Source organism: Bos taurus, chromosome 9, assembly GCF_002263795.3.
Source record: "Bos taurus isolate L1 Dominette 01449 registration number 42190680 breed Hereford chromosome 9, ARS-UCD2.0, whole genome shotgun sequence".
In the NCBI taxonomy this organism is placed as follows: Eukaryota; Metazoa; Chordata; class Mammalia; order Artiodactyla; family Bovidae; genus Bos; species Bos taurus.
Window position 1 is genome coordinate 23,089,171 of NC_037336.1, and position 26,660 is coordinate 23,115,830.

General features: G+C 42.3%; 1 protein-coding gene across 1 annotated transcript; it reads right to left on the minus strand.

Moving 5' to 3' along the window:
* Nucleotides 1-205: 205 nt before the first annotated feature.
* PGM3 (phosphoglucomutase 3) lies at nt 206-26,624 on the minus strand (the record flags this gene model as incomplete). The annotated part of the gene is given in 13 exon segments (NM_001045922.1): nt 206-658; nt 1,699-1,872; nt 2,711-2,833; nt 3,894-4,007; nt 5,454-5,552; nt 12,402-12,485; nt 13,818-13,975; nt 15,267-15,462; nt 16,813-16,946; nt 21,868-21,935; nt 23,294-23,478; nt 24,837-25,042; nt 26,561-26,624. Coding segments are annotated over 12 exon segments (1,629 nt in total). The 3' UTR covers nt 206-568.
* Between the last annotated feature and the right edge of the window lie 36 nt (nt 26,625-26,660).

Here is a 26,660-nt window from a genome sequence, read left to right on the forward strand (position 1 = left end):
CAGTCACCCTTCTGAGTTCCCGCTGATGTTAACTCAAGAGGTAAGTATATAAGACCTGCTTTGAAGACTCTGCTATGAAAAACACTGGTTGGATTTGTATTAAGTCTTCTCCACCCTGCTCAGTTGTATCACCAGTGGTGACTACCAGGACTGCAAAATGACATCGTGGGGAGGTAACATCGATGGAAAAGACATCACAGGAGTTGGTAATAAATAAGCTTTAATTTTCTAGCAGCCTTCATGAATTTTTCCTTGCATATGTTATAAAGTTAATGACTGAATCATATACTTGAGCTCCAGTATTTTACATTAGTGTGATTAATATTACAGGTGAATTTAGTTTTATCTTAAAAAATGAAACTTAACAAATATAAGGCTTACCTATTTCTAAAGAATGATTCTGGTAGTGTTTAAGAAAAATAATCAGACCTAGAAACAATCCAGTAAGGTACACTGTAAACATTATTATGAACCTGTCACAACAGTGGCAGTAATATTATTCTGTAGGAACTTTTTTAAAAAAGTTTTTTTAAAAAGTTCTGGTTTCTAAAGAATATAAAAATTGTCCTCAGAAACCTCGTTGAGGTCTTTCTCCAATTCCTCCAGCCAGCTGAAATACTGCCAAGCTCACTTCATATGCAAGGCTGTCTGTGTTTTCCTGCAAGTGACATAAAAGGATATTAGATGAAAAAGACATAGCAGCTACCAGGTTACTTGCAACTCCTGGGGAGGAAGCTTTCCAATTTTGTTTCACTAACAAATAATTCAAATGAGAACAACTTTTTTTCATCTTTCAGTAACAAATTACAATAGATAAGTGGAAAACAAGTCACATTCTTCTAAATCAGGTAAGTTCCTAGCTAACTTTATTTTATAATCTGATTTATCATGTTAAAACTCTGAATAAATTCAGTAAGAAAGGACATAATAATACATCTCCAGTCAGTAATAGTGTGAAGAGTTACTGACTCTTTAGGCAGTAAGTTGTTAGTGGCAAGAAAGCCACAATTGACCAAAAGAGGAAGTAACAGTTGAGGCCCCAGTTATCCTTTCCTCATGCACCAGGGATATATTTATTTACTACATTCTATAATGGCCTGAATTTCTGCAAAAAAGCTATCAGCTACTATATAAATTGAAAAGATCTTTTATTGAGGCTCTGGTCACCCCCCTGTAACTTAGCCTTGCTGTGTGCGTCTCTTTTCTTGATAGGGTCAGAGACTTAAGTGTTTATCTGAGGCAGTCATTTAAAGGAAAATTTTTGAAAACCAAATTGAAAGCCTAGACACAAGGACAAATTTCAGGCAGCATGGGTGCAGTATCAGTGAGTTTAGAAATGAACCTCAAAGTAAGTCATTTTCATGAAGCAATAGGATGTTTTTAAATGAAGGAAAAAAGTATATTCCACTTTAGGATGCATAAGCTTAATTACTGTGTGTCAAACTAAGTATGTATTGGTACACTAAGTAGTATTCTTAGAGCAGTTAGAAATACGACCCTTTTGGAAATATAGAATACATTACAAGAAGAATATCTGGGGGAGTTTTAGTCAACTTTGTAACTACTACTGAAGAAAAAAGGCTCCATAAATCTTGAACATTAGAGATTCCAATACCATTAAAATAGTTTTCTTTCCTGCTACCCTCCTCCACCTCTTTAGATTCTCACTGCACATTCCTCCTTCCTGTCTCAGCTTACCTGCGAGTCTGCTTCTGCGTAGACTCTGACTATGTCTTCTGTACCAGAGGGCCGGACAAAAGCGCGAGAAAGCCTGTACTTCTTCACCAGGTCATTGATGGCCTCCTGGAGTCCCGGAGGTTTAACTACTTGTCTTTCAGCATCTGTGGTGCTAATGACTTGCCTGTCTGCAACCTAGGCACAAGCATTTCATGTTTTTTTCTATATCATACTCCCTTTCAGAAGCTTAACCCATTCAACGTAATTCCCACTAAAAGATTATGGCTATTTCATGTCAACAGGAACAGACCTATATTTCAGCTGATTGTACCACAAAGTACAGTACTGAGATAGATCACCACAGACTGTCTTATAGTCACTACTGAAATAATGGCCAGTACTATATGGCTTAGTCATTGATCAAATAATCTTAGGTATTTTTTAAAAAGGGGATCATAAAAATCTCCTTAAAAAAAAAAAAAAACTGAACAATCAGCAGTCATTTCTGTGAACTCTGGATTCAATATCTGTCTCTCAAAAATGTCTGTTGGTAAATGTGTAATCTGGTATATATCCATATAGAAAACAATCAGCAGTTTATCTAAAATGCCTTTAAAAATTCTGGCCCTTGCAGCCCAGATTCTACTTCTCAGCATCTAGCCTCCGGAAGTACTATGTGAACCAAGAATAATGCAGAGGAAGGAGACATCTACACTTGAACCAACAAGCTACCCAGGGCTTGCTTCAAAATAATATTGGGGATGTGGAAGATACTAGTTGAAGCTAGTGTAAAGGGGGTTCATTATTTTGTTCTCTCCTCACATCTTTAAAATTTAAATAATAAAATCTTTTAAAGTGATACATATTTATAATAAAGTTGGAAACCAAATACTTCTAAATAACAGTAGAATGGTTAAGAGAGATTCTGTAGTTTTTAAAGATGTGAGAAAATGCAATCTTTTCTATACAATACATACGTGTAGAATGAACTTATTTTAGTTAATTTTTAGAAAGGGAGTGATCTGGCTCACACCTTAACTTTGAGCTGTCTGTTTGGAAGGTCTGTATAGAGAGCGTCCCACTGCTGCACGGTCAGGCCCTTCAGAGCCAAGATGGCCTCAATCACCAGCATGTCAGAAATAGCATCACCAATTGTCTGCAAAATGCGAGAACACAAGCATGGCGTTGATACGAATGTCTTCTGTCAGAAAACAATGTCCTGGCTGCCTCCTCCCCCCATGCTGCATGACTGACTGGGGTGGATAAATGAACTACGCGAGGGACAGACCTGTATGGAAGGCAACAGTAAAAGGACTATAGAGAATACTAATACCAGCCTGCCTTTAATCTCCTTGCTCATAGGTAAAGTGAGGTTAGGCTGGATAACTCTGAAGGTTCCAACATTAACATTCTGAATCAACATTTTATTTATTACTAGATCCCTTCTGAGATATTATGCCATGATGGTGGAAGGCCTCACGCATGGTAAAGTGGAGCTTTTGGTGGTAAAACACACCTAAAGTTGGATACTCTGCCATACTCTGCCACTGAGTAACTCTTTAAGTCTGTTTCTTCATTTATAAAACGGGAGTTATGCCGACGACGCTTCCTGTTATGCAAGGATTACACACTGAGGTATATGAACTGCCCAATATGTGCAAGACTCTCATATATAAGTTCTACCGCTTTCCACTGACCTACGCTTTGCTCTTCCACTGCCAGAGTCTCCACTCCAGTCCCAATCATCTGACCCACAGATGTGCTTCATCAGAGACTTTTTTCTGAATTCCCTTGACAAGGTTGGTTTCAAAACATATATGTGTGTGTGTGTGTGTATATTTAGCCTCACAGATATACTTCATAGCTGAATCTGTTGACCTCAGCTGTAAACTAATCATTACTTGAAAATCTGAAGCACATGAATGTTCTGTCACTGCACTTCTGTATAAATCTACACAGCTGCAAGGAAGCTCCCACAACTTTTCCACTTCAGTGTCTGATGCAGTACATGACCCTGTCTACCTTCTGACTGTGTAAGTAACCAAGAGTCCTGGAGGAGGGCATGGCAAGCCACTCCAGTACTCTTTGCCTGGAGAATCCCCATGGACAGGAGCCTGACGGGCTACAGTCCACGAGGTCACAAAGAGTCAGAGACAACCAAGCTGTCGACAAAGCACAGCACAACCAAGAGTCCACCATCCCCCCACAGTTCTCACCTGGTTAAACAAGTCAATTATATTTTCAAGCATCTTGGCAGCTTTCCTTTTCTCATCTTCTGATTCTTTTGCTAGTTGTTTTATCTTTGTTTCAGCAGCTTTACTAAACAGTACCTACAATAAAAGCATACCAAAAAAATCACCAAACACTAACCATGCCCCAGTCGTAAGTACCATCATCCCAACTAAACTACTTTTGAAACTCTCAGTGAATCTGGAGAAACCAAGGGGATAAAAATGGCAGCTGTAGAATATATGAAATTAAGATCAAATCAGAACTCAGAATGTATTATAGGATTATAAAATTGGTTACCAAAATGTGAAGATTACCAAGAAAATAATCACCCTGGCAAAGGTGAATGAATGCACATGGTGGGTGTATGATGTTACTGTCAGCCAGCTAAACCAGTTCTGGGCAACCAGCTTCCTTAAGCCTGACCTGTATCCATTCTACTTTGAAGAATCTAATTCATTGCCATTAGTACAGTTTTCTTAATTTTTAACGACATAAGCTAAGCAAAAGTAGAAAAGAGGTTCGTCATACATATTACACTATGGCAAACAGTGCCATGGATATTTAATATAATATACATCATGCTGCTCAGGATTCCCGCCACTTTGAGTTGCTTGCCCACACATGACTTGAGTGCCTTCAGAGGCCCAGTACCGAAAAGGAGCAGCACAGCGCATTCGGCCACTCCATGAAACGAAGTTTGTTGGTAACTTAAGCTGCACTGGTCACTTGTTTTCTGGAACCATGGCCACTCCCCTTCATTTACACTCTTCACTAGAGATCTGAGCAGATGCAACAAACCTTATGGCCTGTGAAAACTAAAATATTTACTAGTTCAAAAGCATTTACCAACCCTGCATAAGATCACTGAAGTTATATTTCAATTACATTTTCTAGTAACTTACTATTTTTCCTCTTATAGTCATGGCCTATTCAAGCTAATTTTGAATTAATGAGAATTATCTGACCTAGATAACATTTTCTGTTAACCATCTCAAATCCATTTATGAAACGAGGCTAGATATTAAAAAACATAATAAAGAAAATTTCTGAACCTTATGAACATACTACAGACTTATTAATATATGTTAAAATGGTGAGTATCAGGATATGCAAATTATATCTCAAACTTTGATTCTTCCTCTGCTAAGAGTCATAAAAAATTTTATATGCCTATTGCAAATTACTTTAAACTCAGTTCTAGTTGCTTATAAGTTAGTCCTCAACCTAACACTTTTGAAGAAAATTTTTAAATGATGTATAAATTGCCAGTTGCAGGGGAATTAAGACCTACTTATTTTCAAAGAAAATATATATATTATAGGAACAAATTAGTATTCTCTCTTCACATTCAAAGGAAGATCATTACAATCTAAAAGAGAGCCACGGTTTCACAGAACATAAAATATCAGCTAAATCATTTCTATCACCATCCCAATCATTTCAACAAAGTGGAATATTACCTATTACTAACTAGGTACAGAATTCCATCTTTAAAAAAAAAAAAAGTGCACGCTAAAGGCAGATCATCATTTATGAGAACTTACTGTGCCGTGCCCATTTGCTTCAAAATAAACACCAATGTCAAACTCTTGAGCTTTGTGGTGCAAATGTTTAACACCAGTTTTAGTACAGTAGACAGGTACCTGAAACACACATATTTATAAAACAGCAGCAGTTAATCAGCAGATATTTACTGTGTACTTCCAGCCTCGATGGTGTGGTCACTCACCTTGAGCCAGACATCCTGGAGTGGGAAGTCAAGTTGGCCTTAGGAAATATAGGAACAGAGCTAGTGGAGGTAATGGAATTCCAGCTGAGCCATTTAAAATCCTAAAAGATGATACTGTTAAGGTGCTGCACTCAATATACCAGCAAATTTAGAAAATTCTGTGTAGATCACAATCAACTGCAGAAAATTCTTAAAAAGATGGGAATATCAGACCACGTTACCTGCCTCCTGAGAAACCTGTATGCAGGTCAAGAAAAAACAGTGAACCAGATATGGAACAACAGACTGGTTCAAAATTAGGAAAGGAGTACATCAAGGCTGTATATTGTCCCTCTGCTTATATAATTTATATGCAGAGTATGTATCCAGCGAAATGCCGGGCTGGAAGAATCACAAGCTGGAATCAAGACTGCCGGGAGAAGTATCAACAACCTCAGATACACAGATGATACCATTCTAATGGCAGAAAGCAGAGAGAAACTAAAGAGCCTCTTGATGAGGGTGAAAGAGGAGTGAAAAGCTGGCTTAAAACTCAACATTCAAAAAAGATCATGGGAGAGAACAAGATGGCAGAGGAGTAGGTGGACGTAGAGTACATCTCTCCACGGGTACATCAGGACTACACCTTCAGACACGGAAGTGCACGCAGAACACCAGCTGAGAGCAGACAGGAGTACCTGACCAGTGGAAAAGAATATACAGAACCACGCAAAACTCAGTAGGACGAAGGAACTAGGGGGAAAAACAGGAGTGTTAGTAAGACTGGACCTGCCCTCGGCAGGTGGGGGAACTGAAGCAGGGGTCTGATCCTCACAGTGGGGCAGCTGTCTGAGTCAGAGGAGAAACATTAAGGCTGAGAGTGAAATAGCTGATCTGTCACAGCCTAAATGGAATGAGAATCAGACAGTCCTTGCCAAAGCCATACATACCCCAGACAGGGACCCAGGTCCCCTGGAAGGCACAATGGCTGGCAGCTGGAGTTTAGGGATTGTGGAGCAATCTCAGGGCAAGCGCTGCTGTGGACTGCGGAGAGATGGATCGAGGGGATGTGAGGGAGGAGACTGTGGTGGGAAATGCCTGTGGAGGAAAGCCAGGCAGCCATGGAAGCAAGGCGATACTGCTGAGGCACGCGTGGGGGCCCTCTCTCCCCTGACATGTCAGCATCAGCAGCTGAGCAATAGAGAGGCTGGCCCGTCAAATGCCTGATGCACTGAACTACAGAGTAGGACCCCAGCCAGGGGGGCCACCCTCTATGTGCCTGACTTGCCCAACAACAGAGAAGGACCCCAGGCAAGAGAGCCCTCTAAGTGCCTGAACGGGCAGAGCTACGGAGAAAGACTGGCCAAAGAGGCCTTCTGATAGCCAGCTACAAAAGGCTTGAAAAAAGACTGAGGGCCGTAACTCCTGCAGTGGAGGCAGTCCATGTCCCTGCACATTTTACACCACCAGGGTTCCTGCCAGCCAAGCAGTTGCACCACCTTCACACTCAACTCACACTGGGACAGTGCAACAGGCAAAATAAATCTTTTGTGTCTTGCGTGCAGGGTCGCTTCAGTTGTGCCCAATCCTTTGCGACCCTGTAGACTGTGGTATGCCAAGCTTCTCTATCAGGGAGGGGGGTTCTCCAGGCAATATTGGAGCATATTGGCCAATACTGGTTGCCATACCCTTCTAGAGCACTGTATTTCCTGCTGCCCTAGCTGCCAACTCTCCTGAGTACCTGGTGCTGCCAGAACCCCTGTGACCCAAGCAGCTGTACCACCTCCACACACACCTGGCCCTCATGGGGCAAACCCAAGTCCTCCAGGACAGCCTCAGAAGCAAATCCCAGTGGACGACCCAAACATGCAGAGGTGGAAATAAAACCACAACTGAAACCCAGGGGCAGTGTGTCTAAGGAAGAAGACCCTAAACCTTCCCACCAGCTGTACAAGCTGCTGATTAAATCCAAACGATCAACTAGGCATACTCCGTGTCCATGGAATATATAAAAGGACACTGAGAGCTCCCACGTAAGAAAAAGCACTAGTTCTGAGGGCTGTGGACACTGGAGGCAAGAACACAGAGGAGTAGGACCAGATTAGAATCTGAGCTGCCCCACAGAAGCTCCAGAGGTCAGCATAGTGTTGGAGGGCATCCTAGGGAGGTGAGGTGGGCTGTGACTCCCAGCAAAGGAAAGGACAGCAGTGACTCAAGAAAAACATTTAGTATTCTTATGCTTTGACTTGTTCTGTAGTTTCTTTTGGATTTTGTCTTTCCTTCCCCGCCACCCCCCGCCTCTGTTGTCCATTTTATTGGCATGATGAAATCTAATTAAGCTTTTGAGCTTTTTTTTTTTTTTCCCTCACATTTTTTATTGTTGTTATAAACCTCTGCCTATACCCTGAGGGAACCAAAATTGCAAAGGACACATGTATCCCATTGTTCATTGCAGCACTGTTTACAATAGTTAGAACATGGAAGCAACCTAGATGTCCATCAACGGATGAATGGATAAAGTAGTCGTGGTACATACACACGATGGAATATTATCCAGCCATAAAAAGGAACACCTTTGAGTCACTTCTAATGAGGTGGGTGAACCTAGAACCTATTATACAAAGTGAAGTAAGTCAGAAAGAGAAAGATAAATATTGTATTCTAATGCATACATATGGAATCTAGAAAAATGGTCCTGAAGAATTTGTTTACAGGACAGCAATGGAGAAACAGACATAGAGAATAGACTTACGGGCACGGGGAGAGGGGAGGAGAGGGTGAGACGTATGGAAAGAGTAACATGGAAACTTATATTACCATATGTAAAGTAGATAGCCAACGAGAATTTGCTGTATGGCTCAGGAAACTCAAACAGGGGCTCTGTATCAACCTAGCAGGGTGGGATGGGGAGAGAGATGGGAGGGAGGTTCCAAAGGAGGGGATATATGTATACCTATGGCTGATTCAGGGTGGAGGTTTGACAGAAAACAGCAAAAATCTGTAAAGCAATTATCCTTCAATAAAAAGTCTGGGGAAAAAAAAAAAATCATGGCATGCAATTTTATCACTTCATGACAAACAGATGGGGGAAAAATGGAAACACTGACAGATTTTCCTTTCTTGGGCTCCAAAATCACTGCAGACGGTGACTGTAGCCATGAAATTAAAAGATATTCTCTCCTTAGAAGAAAAGCTATGAAAAACCTAGACAGCATATTCCAAAGCAGAGACATCACTTTGCTGAGAAAAAGTCTGTGTAGTCAAAGCTATGGTTCTTCCAGTAGTTACATACAGATGTGAGAGTTGGACCATAAAGAAGGCTGAGCACCAAAGAACTGATGCTTTCGAACTGTGGTGCTAGAGAAGACTCTTGAGAGTCCCATGGACAGCAAGGAGATCCAACCAGTCAATCTTAAAGGAAATCAACTCTGAATATTCACTGAAGGGACTGATGCGGAAACTGAAGGTCCAGCACTTTGGCCCCTTGATGAGAAGAGTTGGCTGACTGGAAAAGACCCTGATGCTGGGAAAGACTGAGGGCAGGAGAGAAGGGGGCGACAGAGGGTGAAATAGTTGGATGGTATCACCACGTCAATGGACATGAGTTTAAGCAAACTCTGGGAGATGGTGAAGGACAGGGAAGCCTGGTGAGCTACAGTCCACAGGGTCGCAAAGAGTCAGACATGGCTTAGGAACTGAACCACCACCACCTACCATCGTAGGGAACAAAGCTCCTAGACTAAGGGAACTTAGTCTAGTGAGATTAAGCAATGAAAATACAAAGCCTAAGTGTCCCTGTGGGGGAGCGACTGCACAGCAGGAGTACACACTCCAGGGTAAAGCAGCGTGAGAGAGCTGAGGGGCCCCTTATAATGAAAGATTCCAACTGGGGGAGTGACCTGATCTGATTGTTTCAGAAAGCTGTTTAGCTACAGTGTGGAGAATGGCTTAAAATCAGGGTCTTCCAGCTTTTACTATAAAGAGATAACTAATATTTCAGGCTTTGTAGGCCACGTGGTCTCCATCACTACTGCCTGATTCTGTCTCTGTAGTGAGAAAGCAGTCACAAGACCATATGAAAACAAAAGCATGGCTGTATTCCCATGAAACTAGAAACAGCCGGCAGGTTCAATGTGGCCCAGAGCCCACTGTTTGCTAAGCTCTGGCTTAGGTTAGGTGGTTTCTATGGCTACTCCTAGTAAGAAATCAGTGACTGGAGTACTAACAGTGGGCAGCAAGTCTCGGATGGATCTGCAAGAGAATGGTTAAGGAAAGACAGCAGCAAAACTGCAAAAGAGCAAGCTCAGACGGGCCTGGCATTTTATTGGGTTTAGGAGACCTCATGAATGGCTAGGGCTAAAAATATTAAATCTACAAGAGAATGTGTTGAGAAGGAAGTTACCAATGTTCAGTTTCCTCAACAGGGCATCTTACTATAAAAGCCATTTTTGAGACACAAATTAAGAAAATACAGAATAACCCAAACACCAAGAATCTCTGTGAAAGGCAGGCAAGTGGGCCCCAGATGGAGTCCCTTGATATATATATATATATAATATATTTAAGGCATATATTTACCGTAACCATATATTTAAGTCAGGACACCAGCTAGTCACCTGCAGACATGTTTCATGTGGCCTAACCATTTCTTTTAAATGCTGAATCAGCTGCTGCCAAGACTTCAAAGGTAAGAAATTCACACCAAAATTCAGATTTTTGGCTTCTCCTGAAGACTCTGACCAAAGGTGACAGCAGCTGGCCTGGCCACACCTCCAAGTCTGTGCCCAGCTGCTGGACTCATTCACTTCTATCCAGATCCGAAAGGAACCTGACTGCCATTCCTGCTTTAAAAAGAATGGCATGGCCACAAAAACTAGTGAAATGCAGGAATCTGACAAGGAATAACACTGACGTTGGAAAATATCACCCTAGCCAGGGAGAGAAAGAATTACTTTCTGCAGACCCAATTTGGGTCCTGCAGCCTCTGATTCTTAAAGCAGGTGGGATGTACAAGGGAGAGTCACCTGGTGGATGCTGGGGAAATGATTAGAAACAAAATCTCCTACCAACCCACAAAACATCTCCACAGAAGAGTAAGACAAGTTCTGTTACTGAATAAGCAATAAGCCAGACTGTGATGCACATCACAGGCAATCCTCTAGGACAGCGGCCCCCAACCTTTTCGGTACCAGGGGCCAGTTTTGTGGAAGACGATTTCTCCACAGACCTGGGGGCCGGAAATGGTTTCGGGATGATTCAAGTGCATTACACTTATTGTGCATTTTCTATTACTGACATCACAGCCACTCCATCTCAGATCGCGGCACTAGATCCTGAAGATTAGGGACCCCTGGAAAGAGACTGCAAAGACAGAAAGCAATCCCACCCTTTTACTCACCTCAAGATATCTCGTGACCAAGAGCTCTCCTCAACCACATGAGAGTCAGGCTCTTTTGGGCCTGAACAGGTCCTGTCCTCAGCCATGTCTCCAAGGACCCAGTTTTACAAAGAATCTTTCGCTCAATCACTTTAGCTGGAATCCCCTACCCTCCATATCAGCCCAAAGTCCCTACCCCGTACCATCTGACCACCCAGGCCTGCCATCAACAGAAGTCCTGTTAGGCTGGTTTAGCCAGAACCCTCCCTGAGGTTCCTCTTGGCAATTTTCCATTCACCAACCCGCTCCCTGCCCCCATATCCTATTCCTTGGCTATAAAATCTCCACTTTTCCTTGTTGTATCAGGAGTTGAGCCCAGTCTCTCCCCCTACAAAACCCCATGGCAGTCTATCTACCAAACAGGTCTACCTCTCAGGAAGACTGCAATACCTTTTGTCATGCGTGTGCGTGCATATTAATCACTCAGTTGTGTCCAACTGTTTGCGATCCTGTGGACTGTAGCCCACCAGGTTCCTCTGTCCATGGAATTTTCTGGGCAAGAATACCAGAATGGGTTGCCATTTCTTTCTCCAGGGGATCTTTCCATCCCAGGAATCGAACCTGGGTTTGCTGCATTGCAGGCAGATTCTTTTACCATCTGAGCTACGAGGGTCTGTCCGAAAGCTGTGGCCACTGGGCTTGGCTAATTGCCCTTCTTCAAAGGAATGATACAATTTCTCACATCTCTCTGTCAAACAGATGGGTGCCCAACTCTAAGTGGTAAGGTGGTCAAACTCTCAGGAGGCTAAGTGTTGGGATGCTACCTTCCTTGATGTTTATGTTTCAAAGAGGTACTCTAGGCCCTTATAGAAAAACCTTAACTAAAACTGGCCTATTTTGCCTTTCAAAAGACTGACATTACAAAAGGACAGAGAAAACATAAGTTTGCTAAAAGAAACACTCTAGGAAAAGGGAGAAAGGAAAGTCTCTTTTTCTGCATTAGGGACAATTTAATTTTTTCTTTAATTTTGTTTGATTTCTAGTTACCTTTAAGTTCAGTTTCTCTAGTGGTTCAGACAGTAAAGAATCTGCCTGCAATGCAGGAGACCTGGGTTCAATCCCTGGGTCAGGAAGATGCCCTGCAGAAGGGAATGGCAACTCACTCCAGTATTCTTGCGTGAAGAATCCTATGGACACAGGAGCCTGGCAGGCTACTGCCCATGGAGTTGCAGAGAGTCAGACACGACTGAGCGACTAACACTTTCACTTTCTACCCTTAGGTAAACAACAGCTCAGTTCCATGCATTTCAATCTATTCATTTTTATGAGGGCATTATTTTCCTCACAGAAATACCTCACTTTAGGTAATGATGAAGAAGCTACCAAAAACTGGAAAGTGTTCAATACCTTCATAACTTCTTCCAGGTACCGTGTTGAACTTCCATTGGCATATGCAGTTTGTACAACACCGAGACTCAAACCATCTCCAATCTAGACAAAAACAAGAACAATTACCTTGCCATCAAAGGCAAAGACCCTACAAAAGCAAACCTATAAACAGAGTTCTAAAGGATGAAAAACATATTGGCCAGTTGGGCCATCACTTAGTTTTATGCAATAAACAACTCACGGAAAATTTACATGTATGCCAGGAAAAAACCTAAGTACTTTTTTGAGTATTATTTAAAGCAATTCTGCAAGGAATTCTTTTTAATCACCGGATTTTCCTTTATATTACTCCACAGATTACATTAGGATTCACTCTTAGTGCTGTATATTCTGCAGGTTTGGACAAATGTATAAGAACACGTTTCCATGCTTATAGTATGTAGAATATTTTGAGCCCTAAAACATCCTCTGTGCTCCATCTATTTATCCTTCAGCATTCATTTCTCCCCACCCCCTTGAAACCACTGATCTTCTGTCACCATAGTTTTTGTGTTTTCGTTTTTTTTTGCACAATATCCTATAGTTGGACCCATAGTGATATACACAGCCCTTTCAGTTTGACTTATTTCCCTTAGAAATATGCATTCACATTTCCTCCATGTCTTTCCATGGTTTGATAGCCTTTTTTTTTTTTTTTTACCGTTGAATAATACTCCTTTGTCTGGATGAACCAAAGTTTATTCACCTATGAAGGACATCTCGGTTGCTAAAGAATCCTTTTTAGAGAAACCTGTCATTTCTTGATCTCTTCAGTTTTTAATAAAAATACACACTGAATTCTTAAAGTATACCTTTTCCATATTATAATTATCATTACATTTTATACTTAAAGGTAATCTGAGATTTCCAAATGAGCATAATATAATAAACCTCACGTCACTAAGGTTATCATAATCATAGTAAATAAATCCCTCAGAGGAGACTTTTTATATAAACTCAAGGCTCTGGGAAATGATGTTCGTGAACCTCTTGTTAAAATATCAGTTACCGACTTCCCTGGTGGTCCAGCCGTTAAGACTTCACGATTCCACTGCAGAGGGTGTGGGTTCAATCCCTGGTTGGGGAGCTAAGATACCACATGCCCCACAGTTAGGCCAAAAAAGAAAAAAGGCAGCTATGAAGAAACCAGAACTTTGTAAAGCTCCAAATCATGAAGCTCTCTGCCAAAAGAGAAAAGACTACTCCCTCTGGGTTCCAAAACCAGAGCCCTAACACTGAAATGACAGGAATGACCATTTCTTTTTGTATTTTCTGGCCACAGACGTGAGGAACTCCCCACGAATCATGCCTCTGAGACATTCAAGCAACTGCCTGATACGGAACAATTTCCTCAGTGAGTCTTGTTTGAAAGGGTGGTCAGCCCCAACACCGTACCTCCAACAGGAGCTCTTTGAGGAAACTGCTAATGAGGGTGGCTATCTTGTCTCCGTCTATGAGATGAAACTGACCGTCTGCATCATGGTAGTAGTAAACGATCCTGTCTGCATCTCCATCGAAGGAGCAGCATCTTTCATTGGCCCTCATTTCAATTCCTAGCACACAGAATAAATCAAAACACATTTCAGTCTAAGAAAGGGGGATAAAATTTAATGTAAGTTAAAAGTTTTAGGTTTTTCTCTCACACTAGTTACAGAGGGAAATTTTTTTTTTCCATTAAGTATTGATTATAAGTGACCCTCTGTGTTATACAGAAGCATGCCCACTATGACTTTTCAAGAGGTGTTTAAAATTATCCTTCCAGGACTTCAGCAATATTAAACACCTACAGATAAAGAACCATTTCTATCCTTACTGACCAAGCAGAGGGTATAATCAAATATAAGTAACTGGAGTATTTTGTCAATGAGGAAAATCCTGATCATTCCTCCTGTCTGAGGCTCTACATAAGCATATTTTGTTTTTGAACATGAATGGAGACAACTGTTTCAAAATCAAGGGAAGAGAATTCATTTAAATGGAAATAAAACATAAACACCCTTCCAAATAAAACCAGTATCTTAACCTTTAAATAGTTAAACAGGTTTACTAGTATTTTTACACAGTAAATTCTTTCACAGCTAAGTGAAAAAAGAGCACTTAAAATCTATCTAAGCTGAAACCCTATATGATACTAAAATAAAATTCCTTTCTACAAGCCAGTGGTTTGGCAACACAGATTCCCACATAGTGCTTTGAAAGCTATAGGTATTAAACTGAATTCAATTTCCCTTGTACTACATACAATGCCGATCCTTATATACAAAATAATCAGCAGCAGATACGGTATATACTTTAATCCTGAAAAAAAGTGATTTTCATTTGTTTATATCAGTAACAAGAAACACTGGTATTTCAGAGCAAAATATTACAACCAGTGAGTTAATGTCTTGTGTAACTTGCATAGTTTACTGAACCTGAGCAACGGTCACATCAGATTTTAGATAACATGACTGTTCCTTTACCACAACAGACGGACAGCAGCAGATGGACAAACCACCCGAGACCTACAGAATCTGACCCCCTGGGGTAGAGCCCAGGAAATCTACGTGCTCACCAGCCTTCCAGGTGATTCTTATGTCTGCTAAAGCTTAAGAATCACTGCTCTAAAATCCCACGTCCTGATTTTGCTTTTTCCACCAGATTTCCCACCCCCTGTGGAGAGTCACAAGACTCTCAGGGCCGAGAGCAGCCGTGTTCTGCGTGTCACTGCATGGCAACGGCAAGCGGACGAGGCCCAGATGTCTAAGAGCAGCGGGGCCAGGACAGCTGCACAACTCTCTCTTTGCCACCTCCGTTTGAGTGACTGGTTTCAGACAGAGCTCTAAAAACACATTTTTTGCATACCCTGTGGAGGTTTCTGATGACTTTTCACAAAGTCGGCCCCACATAAATGATTGAGTTTCCCTTTGGTCCCATCGTTGAACAGCTGAACTGACAGCCCCGGGGAGAAGTAGTGTTTCATTTCTGCCAGCTTCAGGGCCCCTATGCCGTTTGCACAGTCAACCTTAAGTGTTCTGTGGTCATCTCCACGGCAGAAGGCCTGAAAAGGAAAAGAAATGGAAGAACAATTTCAAGATACCAAAGTGAAGCATAAACCACAGGTATGCATATGTAAACAGCTTCCATTATTTCAGTTAATATGTCTATTTTAAGCCAGGAAACAGAAGGGTACACATGTTCATATGAAAACTGTAGAACACCCAAGTAAGATTTTAAAACACCATTTTTTGGTCACAGAAATTGGAAAAGTTTTACAGACCAAATAAATTACAGAAATGAAGCTTTATTATAATTTAGCAGGGTCCCTTATTAGTCTGTATTCCATAGCAGTCACTCAAATGTGGGCACGAGTATACAGATGAATGAGCAGCAATAATATCTGTCATTCTCTTCATAGTGTATGCCACCACCGGGCAAGTGGGTTTTTTCCTGGCAATCTCCTCTCCTACCCACCCTCAGCCCAAAATATAAGTTCTATGAGAGCAAGGACTTGGTTTTGGTCAACAATTCCTGACAATAACATATGCTCAATATTGGCTGATCAAGTGAATTATACCCCTCAAATCTTTGTTCAGGTTTAGGAAGCTAATACACCTTGAAGACAGATTTTCTTAACAGTAGATGCTTCCAGTATGACGCCAACAGCACCTACAGTAACTCTAAGAGCAAATTCATCTGCATGAACACTTATGAAAACTGCAAGTTCGTCACGCTTCTCCCCCAGTGAGCTCAAAATGAGACAGGCTGGCACTTGAGACCCTTTGCTGCAGCGCTTGCACCTGGACAAAGTCTCCTCCAGCAACAAAATACAAAGAGAAGAGGGACTGAAAATAACTGCATGCATGCAGTTGGGGCAAATTATGGACAACAAGATACGAAAACCATCCAAAAAGACTCAACTGCTACTTTTGAAGAGCTGGGAGCAAAAGCAGGCACTGTGCATGCCCCTGCAGGCAATACCAGCTAAGGGGTGGACAAACCACCTAAGCCCTCCTCTCGCCAGAACCCTGGACATGCCTCTTCCCTCCAGTGTAAGGAACCACCTTGGCCTCCCCTCAGCAAGCAAGTGAATCTATGGGTTTTGCTCCCTTCTGCTGCAGCACAGGCCCCAAAAAAGCCCTGCCTGAATTTGTCTGGCCTCTTACCAATTTCTACTGATTAAGGAGGCCAAGAACCCTGGTTGGTAACAAGAACATACTATGTGCCTTGCCAAATAAATGCCAACACAGAGTTAGCTGGGTACAAGGGCCAGACCTTGCAGAGCCCTGGAAAGAAAAAGGAGACAGGCCAAATTTGGGGGGAAAAAAGTGACAAATGTTTAAATAAACTGTTCAACTGATGTTCTTTTAGGCAACTGCTCAAACCCTAACCACACTGGAGAGATTCTGACCTGTTTGGTAAGTTCCACAAAGGCCGAGGACAGTTTCTGATAGTAACCCTCGACGGTTGCCTTTCCATACTGGCCGTTGCTGTTTCGACAGAAGACCATGTAGTGCAGCTGGGGCGTCGTCAGCAAGCCATAATCTGTCACAGAAACGCAAAAAGCCATTTCACATAGTTCTTAACAAAGTTGGAAGACTCATACTGTGTCAATTTCAGGGTCATAAATCCTCTTTAAAAAAAGACATCTCAGAAAATACAAGAAACGCTAAGTTTTAAACCACCCAGAAATATGCATAAACATCCACTGAAGTCATTAAAACTACAGGTCATGCTGTGATACTGTGATTTATACTAAGAATCATTCATTTGATCTGTCTCCATTTCCGGCAGAGCATCCACAGAAAGGCATCTTTTGTTATGCTAATGAGGTAACTTTCAGAAGGCCCTTAGAAACTTTAGGGGTGGCAGCTGGTTGCCTGGGAACCAACCACAGGATTAAAGAACTGAAATTTATAGTCCTCCCTGCCCTCCTCCAACCTCCTCCCAAGCTCCAGGGAGGGAAGAAAGGAGGGACAAGAGATTGAGTTCAAACACCAAAGATCTAAGCAGCCATGCCCATGTAAGGAGGCCTCCATAAAAACCCTGAAGGATGGGGTTCCAGGATGGGGAGCCAGTGGAGACTGGGGTGCCCAGGGAGCACTGACGCTCCACGCCCCTCCCCACATAAATCTCTACCATCTGGCCATTCCTGGGTTACACTCCTTATAATAAACTGGTACTCTAGGAAGTAAAATGCTTCCCTGAGTTCTATGTGCCTATCTGAACAAATTAATCGGCCCAAGGAAAGGGTGGTCAGGAGCCCAGGTGGCAGCATCTGAAGGCGGGGAGGGGCAAGGTTTGAGGCACTGAGCCCTGCACACGTAAGATGTGGCTGCCAGGTGGATGGAGTCAGAATGAACTGTTTGGTGGTGGAAGAGGCACACGCTGGACACATACTCAGTTCTAAAAGAAATATGAACTACTAATGACAGCTGAACCAGTCATTTGGTACAGATCGCTGGCAATGTACAAAAGTAATAACTGAGTTCTATTTTCATAACATTATAAACTATGTAATTCAGATGAACCTTCCTTTTAAAAACAACCGAAAATGAAAGATAAAAGACTTTTATCTCTTTTCAAAAAGAACTGCAGTACCAATTAGGCCAGAGTTAAGTGAGAATTCCAGGATGCAAGATAAGAGAAGCCCGTTTTGCTCTGAGGGCACTTCTCTAAACTAGGAGTTGAGCAATGGTTCTCTGTGTAGAAGGTCCATGCTGATCTAAGACATGCAACCCAGCAGAACAGGCTTTCAAGTGCCTGAAGCCCCAAAGGCCTGTTCTTCAAACCAGAATTCACATTACACACCCCAAGGTTCACTGCAGCACTATTTACAATATTTACAACAGCCAAGACACGAAGCAAACTAGATGTCCACTGACAGAGGAATGCCTAAAGAAGATGCAGTACATATTACAATGGGTTATTACTCAGCCGTAAAGAAGGCTGAATGATGCTGTTTACAGCAACATGGATGGCCCTAGAGATTATCATACTAGGAGTAAGCCAAAGACAAGTATCATATGATGTCACTCATATGTGGAATCTAATTTTCAAAAAATGAAACAAATGAACTTATTTACAAAACAGAAATAGACTCTCTGACTTCAAAAACAATCTTATTGTACCAAAGGGGAAACATGGAGGGGAGGGATAAATTAAGAGGTTGGGATTAACATATACACACTACTATATACAAATGGTAGCTCAGACGGTAAAGCGTCTGCCTAGAATGCGGGAGACGCAGGTTTGATCCCTGGAGGAGGAAACGGGAGCCCACTCCAGAATTCTTGCTTGGAAGACCCAAAGGACAGAGGAGCCTGGCGGCCTACAGTCTATGGGGTTGCAAAAGAGTTGGACACAACTTGGCAACTAAACAACAATTCTTCAGGGCAAGACAGAGTCAGAAGTGAGTAAGCCCCCAGGGCCTACTCCCCAGAAAGCTGACTTGGCACCAAACAGGGCAGAGGGGAAAGTCTATTCCTGAAGAGCTGTCATCACAAGTACAGGCCTCCAGGGACCCCCAGCTCAGAGGCACATAACCACAGGGATCCAGAAGAATGCTGTCATCAAAGAACCTTATCACCCGCCAGCCGGGTAGTACCCCGAGCAGATGCAAACACTAAACCCTGCCAGGGCGATACACCTTCATGGTAAACCTCAAAAATGTCCCACAGATAATTCTCCCAGAAAACAAACAGCTTATAGTCAAAAATAGCTAAACACACAAGAAAGGGACTACGAGTAAGAAGCAAGAGAAACAGCAAAAGTGGACCAGGATCCAATAAATACAGTGTGACAAAACTTGTCAATGGTCTTCAAAGCCAAGCACAAGAGTCTGGGCAGAAGGCAAACGATCACTTTGGGTTCTTGAGCACTGCAGCTGTGAAACAGATATTTGGCTCTGGTATAAGGATTAGATGGGAGAAGGTGGAAGAGCTTTAAGAAAAAAAGTGGGTAAAAGCTCAGACCAGCTCAGCGGCAGTGCATAAGGAGAGACAAACAAAAGTCCAGAGACACACACTGAAGGCTGAAACAAGTGGATTTTGTGACCAGAATCAAAATTACAAAATAAACATTTACTAAATGACAGTGACTCAATAAAAACGTCACCATCCATTCAACAGATCAACCCAGAAACCTAGCAGCCATTCTTCACACCTCTAACCTCACCATGAATCACAGAAATCCTTTAAATTCATTACTAATTTCACCTTTTCCCATTTTTCTCACTAGCAAGTCTTGCATGAATTTACTACATAGTCTCCTAGCTGGTTTCTCTTCCTTTCTGATGACCGACTCCCTCCTCTAAACCACAGCCAGAGGGACTGGCTTAAAGTGAAAATGTGATCCCATTCGCTGGCATAAACTCCTTCAGTGGACTCCCACTATACTGAAAGTAAAACCCCAATTCTCCTCACGACCTGTAAGGCTTAGAACGACCCGGCCCCTACTCACCTCCCTAACCTTATCTTCTAGTAGCTTCTCCCAGTCTCCCTGAGCTTGCAGCCACATCAACCACCTTTGATTTCCTGAAATACACTAAGTGGAAGAGAGCAATGAACAAAAGATGTTTGTTTGTTTTTAAATCATTCTCAAATTTTCCTAGGTTCAAACACTAGAAGAGTGATGGTTCTAGAGTTAGAATGACAGAGCTGGAAAGGTCAACCATTCATTCTGTGGATGGCAGAAAGAACACGATTTGGGACAGGGGGAACCTGGGGGAGTGGGCAGCCACCTACGTGGAAACATGACTCAGACCAGTGCTTTAAAATCCACCTGCTGGACATCCCTGGTGGTGGGTGGTTGGGAGCCCACCTGCCAACGCAGGGGATGGTCAAGGAGGAGTCCACATGCCACGGGGCAACTGAGCCCGAGAGCCGCGACTACCGAAGCCTGAGGGCCTTGAGCCTATGCTCAGCAACAGGAGAAGGCGCCGCAGTGAGAAGCCCGCATGTCGCAGCTAGAGAGCAGCCCCCGCTCGCTGCAACTAGAGAAAGCCCGCATGCAGCAACGAAGACCCGGTGTAGCTGAAAAGAATTTCTTTTTTAAATTATTTAAAAAAAAAAAAAAACCCTGACAACAGGTCATGGAATCTACTTAGTGAGATCCGGTCAGCATTTCTCCATTATTTTAATGAAACAGATGAACACATGTCATGGAGGATGGTAAATACTGTTCTCTGAAAATTCTGTTTCAGTTATTCACACAAGCACATTAGACCCATGTCATGATCCAAAATGGGTTTCTTACTATAGGCTGAGCTATGCCATGAAACAGACTCCTGGAGGGTTCTACGTAGCAGGTAGTCAAAACTGTCCAATGAACTAATGAATGAATGAATAAAACAATATTTGCAGCTGGAGCTATGGCAGCAAGGATGCTCATTCAGAAATGAGGCAGAATGAAAGCAAGAAGTGAGCAAAGCCCATATTAGGAGAGACAGAAGAGGATCCTGCAAACAGGACAACATGGAGTAACAAAGTCAAGGAAGTAGGGGAAAAAAAGGGAGAGTTCACAGCGTGGATAGCTGCCAAGAGATCAACTGAAATACAAAAATTAAAATGTAAGTTCTGAGAGTTATTCTTAGGTCACAGATCCCTTTGAGTATCTGACAAAAGCTACAAGTCCTCTCTCTAGACAAGCACTTGTGCAGGTACAGGGTCCGGCAGCTTAACCAAACAGTCCCTGGGGAGGCCCAGGCCCCAGGTGAATTTCTGCTTCCTAGCAGATGAGTGTTGGGACAGACATTTCCCTGGAGGGGCAAGGACGGGGATTCACTGCCAACAGGCTACTTATAATCAGAAGAGCAAATAGAGAAGCAAACCAGGCGAGTCTGGAAGAGGCCGGGTTAACTGGGAATTGAGGGAACACACAGGAGGTTGAGAGGATCAAGAGAAGATACTTTTAAATGAGAGAGATCTGACACTAGGAAAATTCACCTCCAAGCCTAGTGGAATCACTGCATTCACAAGATGCACAACCAGTGTGAGAAGAGGATTCCAGCCTGTTTCGTTGCATTTAATTCTTCACTTGGTAAAATAGGAAAGATCATCTGTCAAAACTTAAAAATCATGATTACAAGTCTGTCAAAGGTATTTTTCATCATTATTTGTCACACTGACTCCAAACGTGATCAGTTATTAGAGAATACCTGCCTGATAGTAATAAGAACTCCCCAGAATGAGTTTTTCAAGTAACTTCAAGGGTTTTTGTATCAGTATGTTCAGCCTCACTAAAGGAAGTTGTTTAAGATCAGCACTGCCTACAGATAATCTCCTACTGGTAAAATATAACACGAATGACCAGAAAAAAAATGTTTTTAACTTTTAACTTAAAATGCTAGTAGCTTATATCTATAAGTTCACTTTAATTTTATTTTCAAACTTTTCTAAATTAAATTATGTATTCACTTTGAGATTTTTTTTTAAAGATTAATTTACAAATCAGAACAAGTACATACCATAGAATTGACCTCCTAAAACTGTCACGCCATCTATTACAGACTGTGAAAGTCTCTCACTGCTAGGCCTAGGAAAGAAAAGGAAGAAAATATTACATCTAATCCAAGACCAACTGAGCTGCAAGTTCTAAAAGCAAACGCAGAAATTCTGGGTTACAAATTTCAGAATAATAAGTCCACTGTATTCAAACTAAATGAAACCTGCAGAGCCCAAAAACTATGAAAAGAAATATATGGGTAAAGTGTAAGCATTTTCCAGTAGCCTTTCTCAATATGCTTCTTGGAAAGAGCTTCGCCTTTTAAATGAATTTAGGAAATAGATATAAACTTTAACACTAATCTAACTGTAACACTAATTACTCCTACACTCGAGCACTTTTTCAAGTTTGACGGTAAAACCACATTTACTGCTTGAAAACAGTAATGGTAAATACACACAGAGCGTGCGTAAGCCAAGGCAAGGTGTTAAACCACCAAGAATACAGAATCTAGTTTTCATGTTAAAAAGTCAGAGTAAGTTATTTTTCTATCTGAAAATAAAGATCAATATACATACCTGCTTTACAGAACAAGATTTTCTATATCATTTAAACTAGTAAACAGGTGAGAGGAAAACACATGTGGATGGATTTACCGTGAGATGGTATCTGCTTCAGAACATAAAGCCAAATCGACAATCCGTGGTAACACGTTAAGGGTAAAACACTTAATGGGTAAGGGCAAAATGGTAAGGCATTGGAGACTGAGTAGAAATTTACTTTAGAACAAATCTCTGGCTAGAATCAGATCTTATGCTAAAGAGAATGCTTCTGTTTCAAAGTACACTTTTAATCTAACATTTTAAAGTAACACTTCTCTGTGAAAGAAGGCAAGAGCTGCTAAATGTGACAAACATGTAGAAATAATATAGATGGTTAACACTTTCCAATGAACTCTAGCAGAGGAAAATGATGTGTGAGCCAACAATAACACAGGGTATAATCTCTAAACATAGTTAAATAATAATCACATGTTCTTACTCTACAGGGGAAAGGCGCAAACCTACAGAAATAAAGGGATGGGAGACATTTGGCAAGTGCCTGTCTTGTGCCAGCAAACAGGTGTATTGCCTATATTACCCTATGCAATCCTCAGGAAGTCCTGCATGAGGCAGGCTCACCATCAACACTACAGGTGAGCAAAGGTAGGCTCCAAAAGGTTAAGTGACTTGCTCAACTCGTGCAGTAAGCTTGAGAGTTGGGGCTCGGACACCAAGCCCAAGCTGTAGCAGTGACTTCACTCCTACGTCCTAATGAAAAGACCAGGAGGAACCTCTCAGGGTGGTTCCACTCCACTTGACTCTTTCCATTTGTCTCGGGTGCTAAAACTGATACAACCATTTATGTGGCATTCAAAAATCAGCTTTCCCCATGGCTCTGATGTGCACCTGGTATCTCTACCGATCACCACGAAGGCATCTTGGTGCAGATCCACGGCTGCCTTCTCACTGATGTCCACCAGCACTCTCGGCAAATGTTGTTCCTCAGCGTTTGCCAAGCAGGTAGCATGCTCCTCCCAGGATGCTGCCAACATTTCACCCAAAGGATCCACCAATTTTACACCATTGTCTTCCTAAAAAAAAATAAAAATAAAAAGTAATAAGTCATCTGTGCAGTCATGAGGGTGAGGAAGCAAACCCAAGCTGTTTCTCCCCAAACAAAAGACAGTGACGGCTGGGCAGTTTCACTGGTGACCATGACTGAAGGCCAGGTGCTGGAGCAGGTATTGTACATACCTCACCTCAGTGAATCCTCACGACACATGTCATCAATCTAACTAATCCTCCTATGGTTACCCCAATCTCTGAGAAAACCGAGATTCAGAGCAAGTAATCTGCTTATGTTCATACGGCTAGGAAGTGTCAGTGCTGATGTTAAAACATCATCTATCTGACTCTTACACCCAACAGCTGCTGTGCCCCCCTAGCCTTTTAAAAGGCTGTCACCTGTGCATTCACCATCAATTAACTGATGAGGCACAACTGCAGCAGAACCAGGGTCCCTGGAGATCCTTCTCCCTGTGGCTGCACTCAAAAGAACACACTGGAAGGCCAGAGCTCAAAATTGTTTTAAGAAGTGCTTCTGGGATTAACAATAAACGTGGGGTTCTGCCTACAAATCATTAAGCAAGTGTGGTGATTTAGACATTTAAACAGTTAACACATTTATAACAATCCACATTTAGAAGCTGAATAAGCAACATCCTCTTGTTTTTCGGTGGGGGCGGGTGTGAGAGGAAGAGGTTAGGATCCCTCACTAACCTGCTGATTTAGCTACAAAGGCAAAAGTCTTGTGTCCTAGCAACAGAACAGAAGCATATGATTTAAACAATGTTTTAGTGAGTTATAGGCCAGTACAGAATAAGATAGTTAAGGTGCATCAGAGGAATACTTTAAAAAAACTCGATTGTCATAAACCCTAGACTCATCGGGCCTGATCAATCAAGTCCAATGTTCACTTCTGGATCCCTGAAGTCACACGTCCAGCTGTTCACTCAGAACAGGAGACTATTCCCTAGCTATAGAAGACCTGTCTGAAAATTTTCAAAGTGTGCTAAGTCTTTTCAAAAACTTGTCATCTCCCCTCCCCCAGCTTGCCTCCAATCTCTTCAAGTCTCTGCCACATTAACAGAGGCAACACTTTTTATTACTGATGCTGTCTCAATACAACTAAGTTATAAGGACATTGTGTTATTTCTCAACATGGACACAATCCAAAAAATGACTGTCTCATTTCACTCTCTCCACAACTGTTAGAGTTGTGAGCTAAATGACCACTTGTTAAGAAAAGTGCTTGTTCAAAAACAAAGGCATAGAACAAGGAAAAAGCGAAGTACTAGAATCAGAATTTGAATTGGGGTCAAAGTGCTCAGAAACTAAGGTTTGGTCTTGGAAATAAAAGCTTGTCTTATTGGAGCACTAAATGCATTACCTCAGGATTGTGTGACGCTGTTACCATGACTCCTATGGTAGATTTTGTCTGCTTTGACCTCAGGACAGCTAATAATCCCATTCGAAACATGACATGATCAAGGTGTTCTGCTTTCGTTCGAAATCCAGCAGTCCCATATTGAAGAATGAGCCCGTCAGGCTTGGCATGTAACACTGACTGCTTTGTAACAGCATCTAAATCCATGTCTGCAAAATCAAGGAATATTTTTCAGGTATAATAAGAAATCTTCCAAGGACCATTTGCTTCAAAACCTGTTATCCCAAACTAATATATCTGCCTCCTTCTGATCCTCCCCAAAGAAGCCTATGTTTGAGAGGGAAGAACAGTAGAAAGATTCGTGGGTTAGCATTACCTGTTTTGTCCACTTCAGGACAGAAATCAGGTTGTCCCCAGCAATTCCTGGACACAAGGCAAACTTTTAAACAGTCCACTCCCAAGTAAAATGAAGATTCCACAGCACAACAAAAGATGCTGAATAATCAAAGCACTCTTGAGAAGAACAGGCACCACACTCCCTGATTTCAAAGTACACTACAGAGCTACAGTAATCAAAACAGTATGGCCTTGGTATAAAAAAGACAGATCAATGGAACAGAACAAGAGCACCTAGAAATAAATCCACACATATGACCATTTACGATTCACAAAATCCTACATGATCAGGGATCATTTCATTTTATAAATGGGAAAACTTAATTCTGGGTCTAGCTTACCCAACCTAAATTTTACATGGGGAGCTGCTGATGGACTGAGGCCTAAAGTCACATTCTCAGGTGGATCTAAGCTGCATATGCAAAATATATGGGAAATCTGTGAAGTTCTGCTATTCCTCCCAGGCTACAGAGACTGATTCCCAAAGGAAAAGCAAAGGGGAAAAGCCTCCTCTCCAAGACTGCCCAGACCTCCACATACACCATGGGGTGGATTTTTGTATTTTCATAAGGGAGGATCCTGATGCCCTTCTAAATTAAGCTCTGAAACAAGCAACATCTTCCTTTTACGTTTAATTTTAAAGTCAAAGGTCAGCCTGTAGCCCACTAGGCTTCCTTGTTTTCTTTATTGTCCTTCATTACTTCAATGAACAGTTAAATGTTTTTGTTCAGCTGGAAAAAACTGGCATTTAGGAAGCTAATTTAGTTTGACCCAGAGTGATCAAATCTATTTTTCAAGCATGAAGACATTTCATTAAAAACTGACCAGTTGGCAATATACCATAATTATTCATAAGGGCGTAAATCTGTTTCGTCCACAAGGCTTTAAAAAAAAAAAAGTCAAGATAAAATGCTTCAGTCATTTCAAGAGTTTTAAGTCCTAAAACTACTTTTGATGAGTATGCAAAGGCTTTTTATCGAAAGTATTGTCAAGTCCAAACTGTCACCACTCAAAAAAGCTAAGAACGATCCCCTTCCCTCTATTCAACCTTCAGCACCTGGTTAGTTCCCCTTCCTCCTCGCCCCCGAATCTGCCCATGCTTCCTGGCACCCAGCCTTGAGGCCCGCACTGAGGTGATGGACGAGACCCCTTTCCCCAGCTCGACCCTCGGGCCCAAGCCTCCAGCCCGCTCCCCAGCCCGAGGACGAGTAGGCGTGTCCCTCGCGGCCCGCAGTTCAGTCCGCCAGCCGGCCCACTAGCCTCTCGGGTGGCCAAACGCCCGCCCACCGCAACGTCCCGTTCTCGCCGCCAAGCCTCGGGGCCCCGCTCACCTCCGCTAAGACACTCCCCTCACCCCCACCGCGCCGACCACCTTCCTCGCCGCAGCGCCGGGAACAGACTGCGGCGCTGAGAATCCGAAGACGTGGCTCT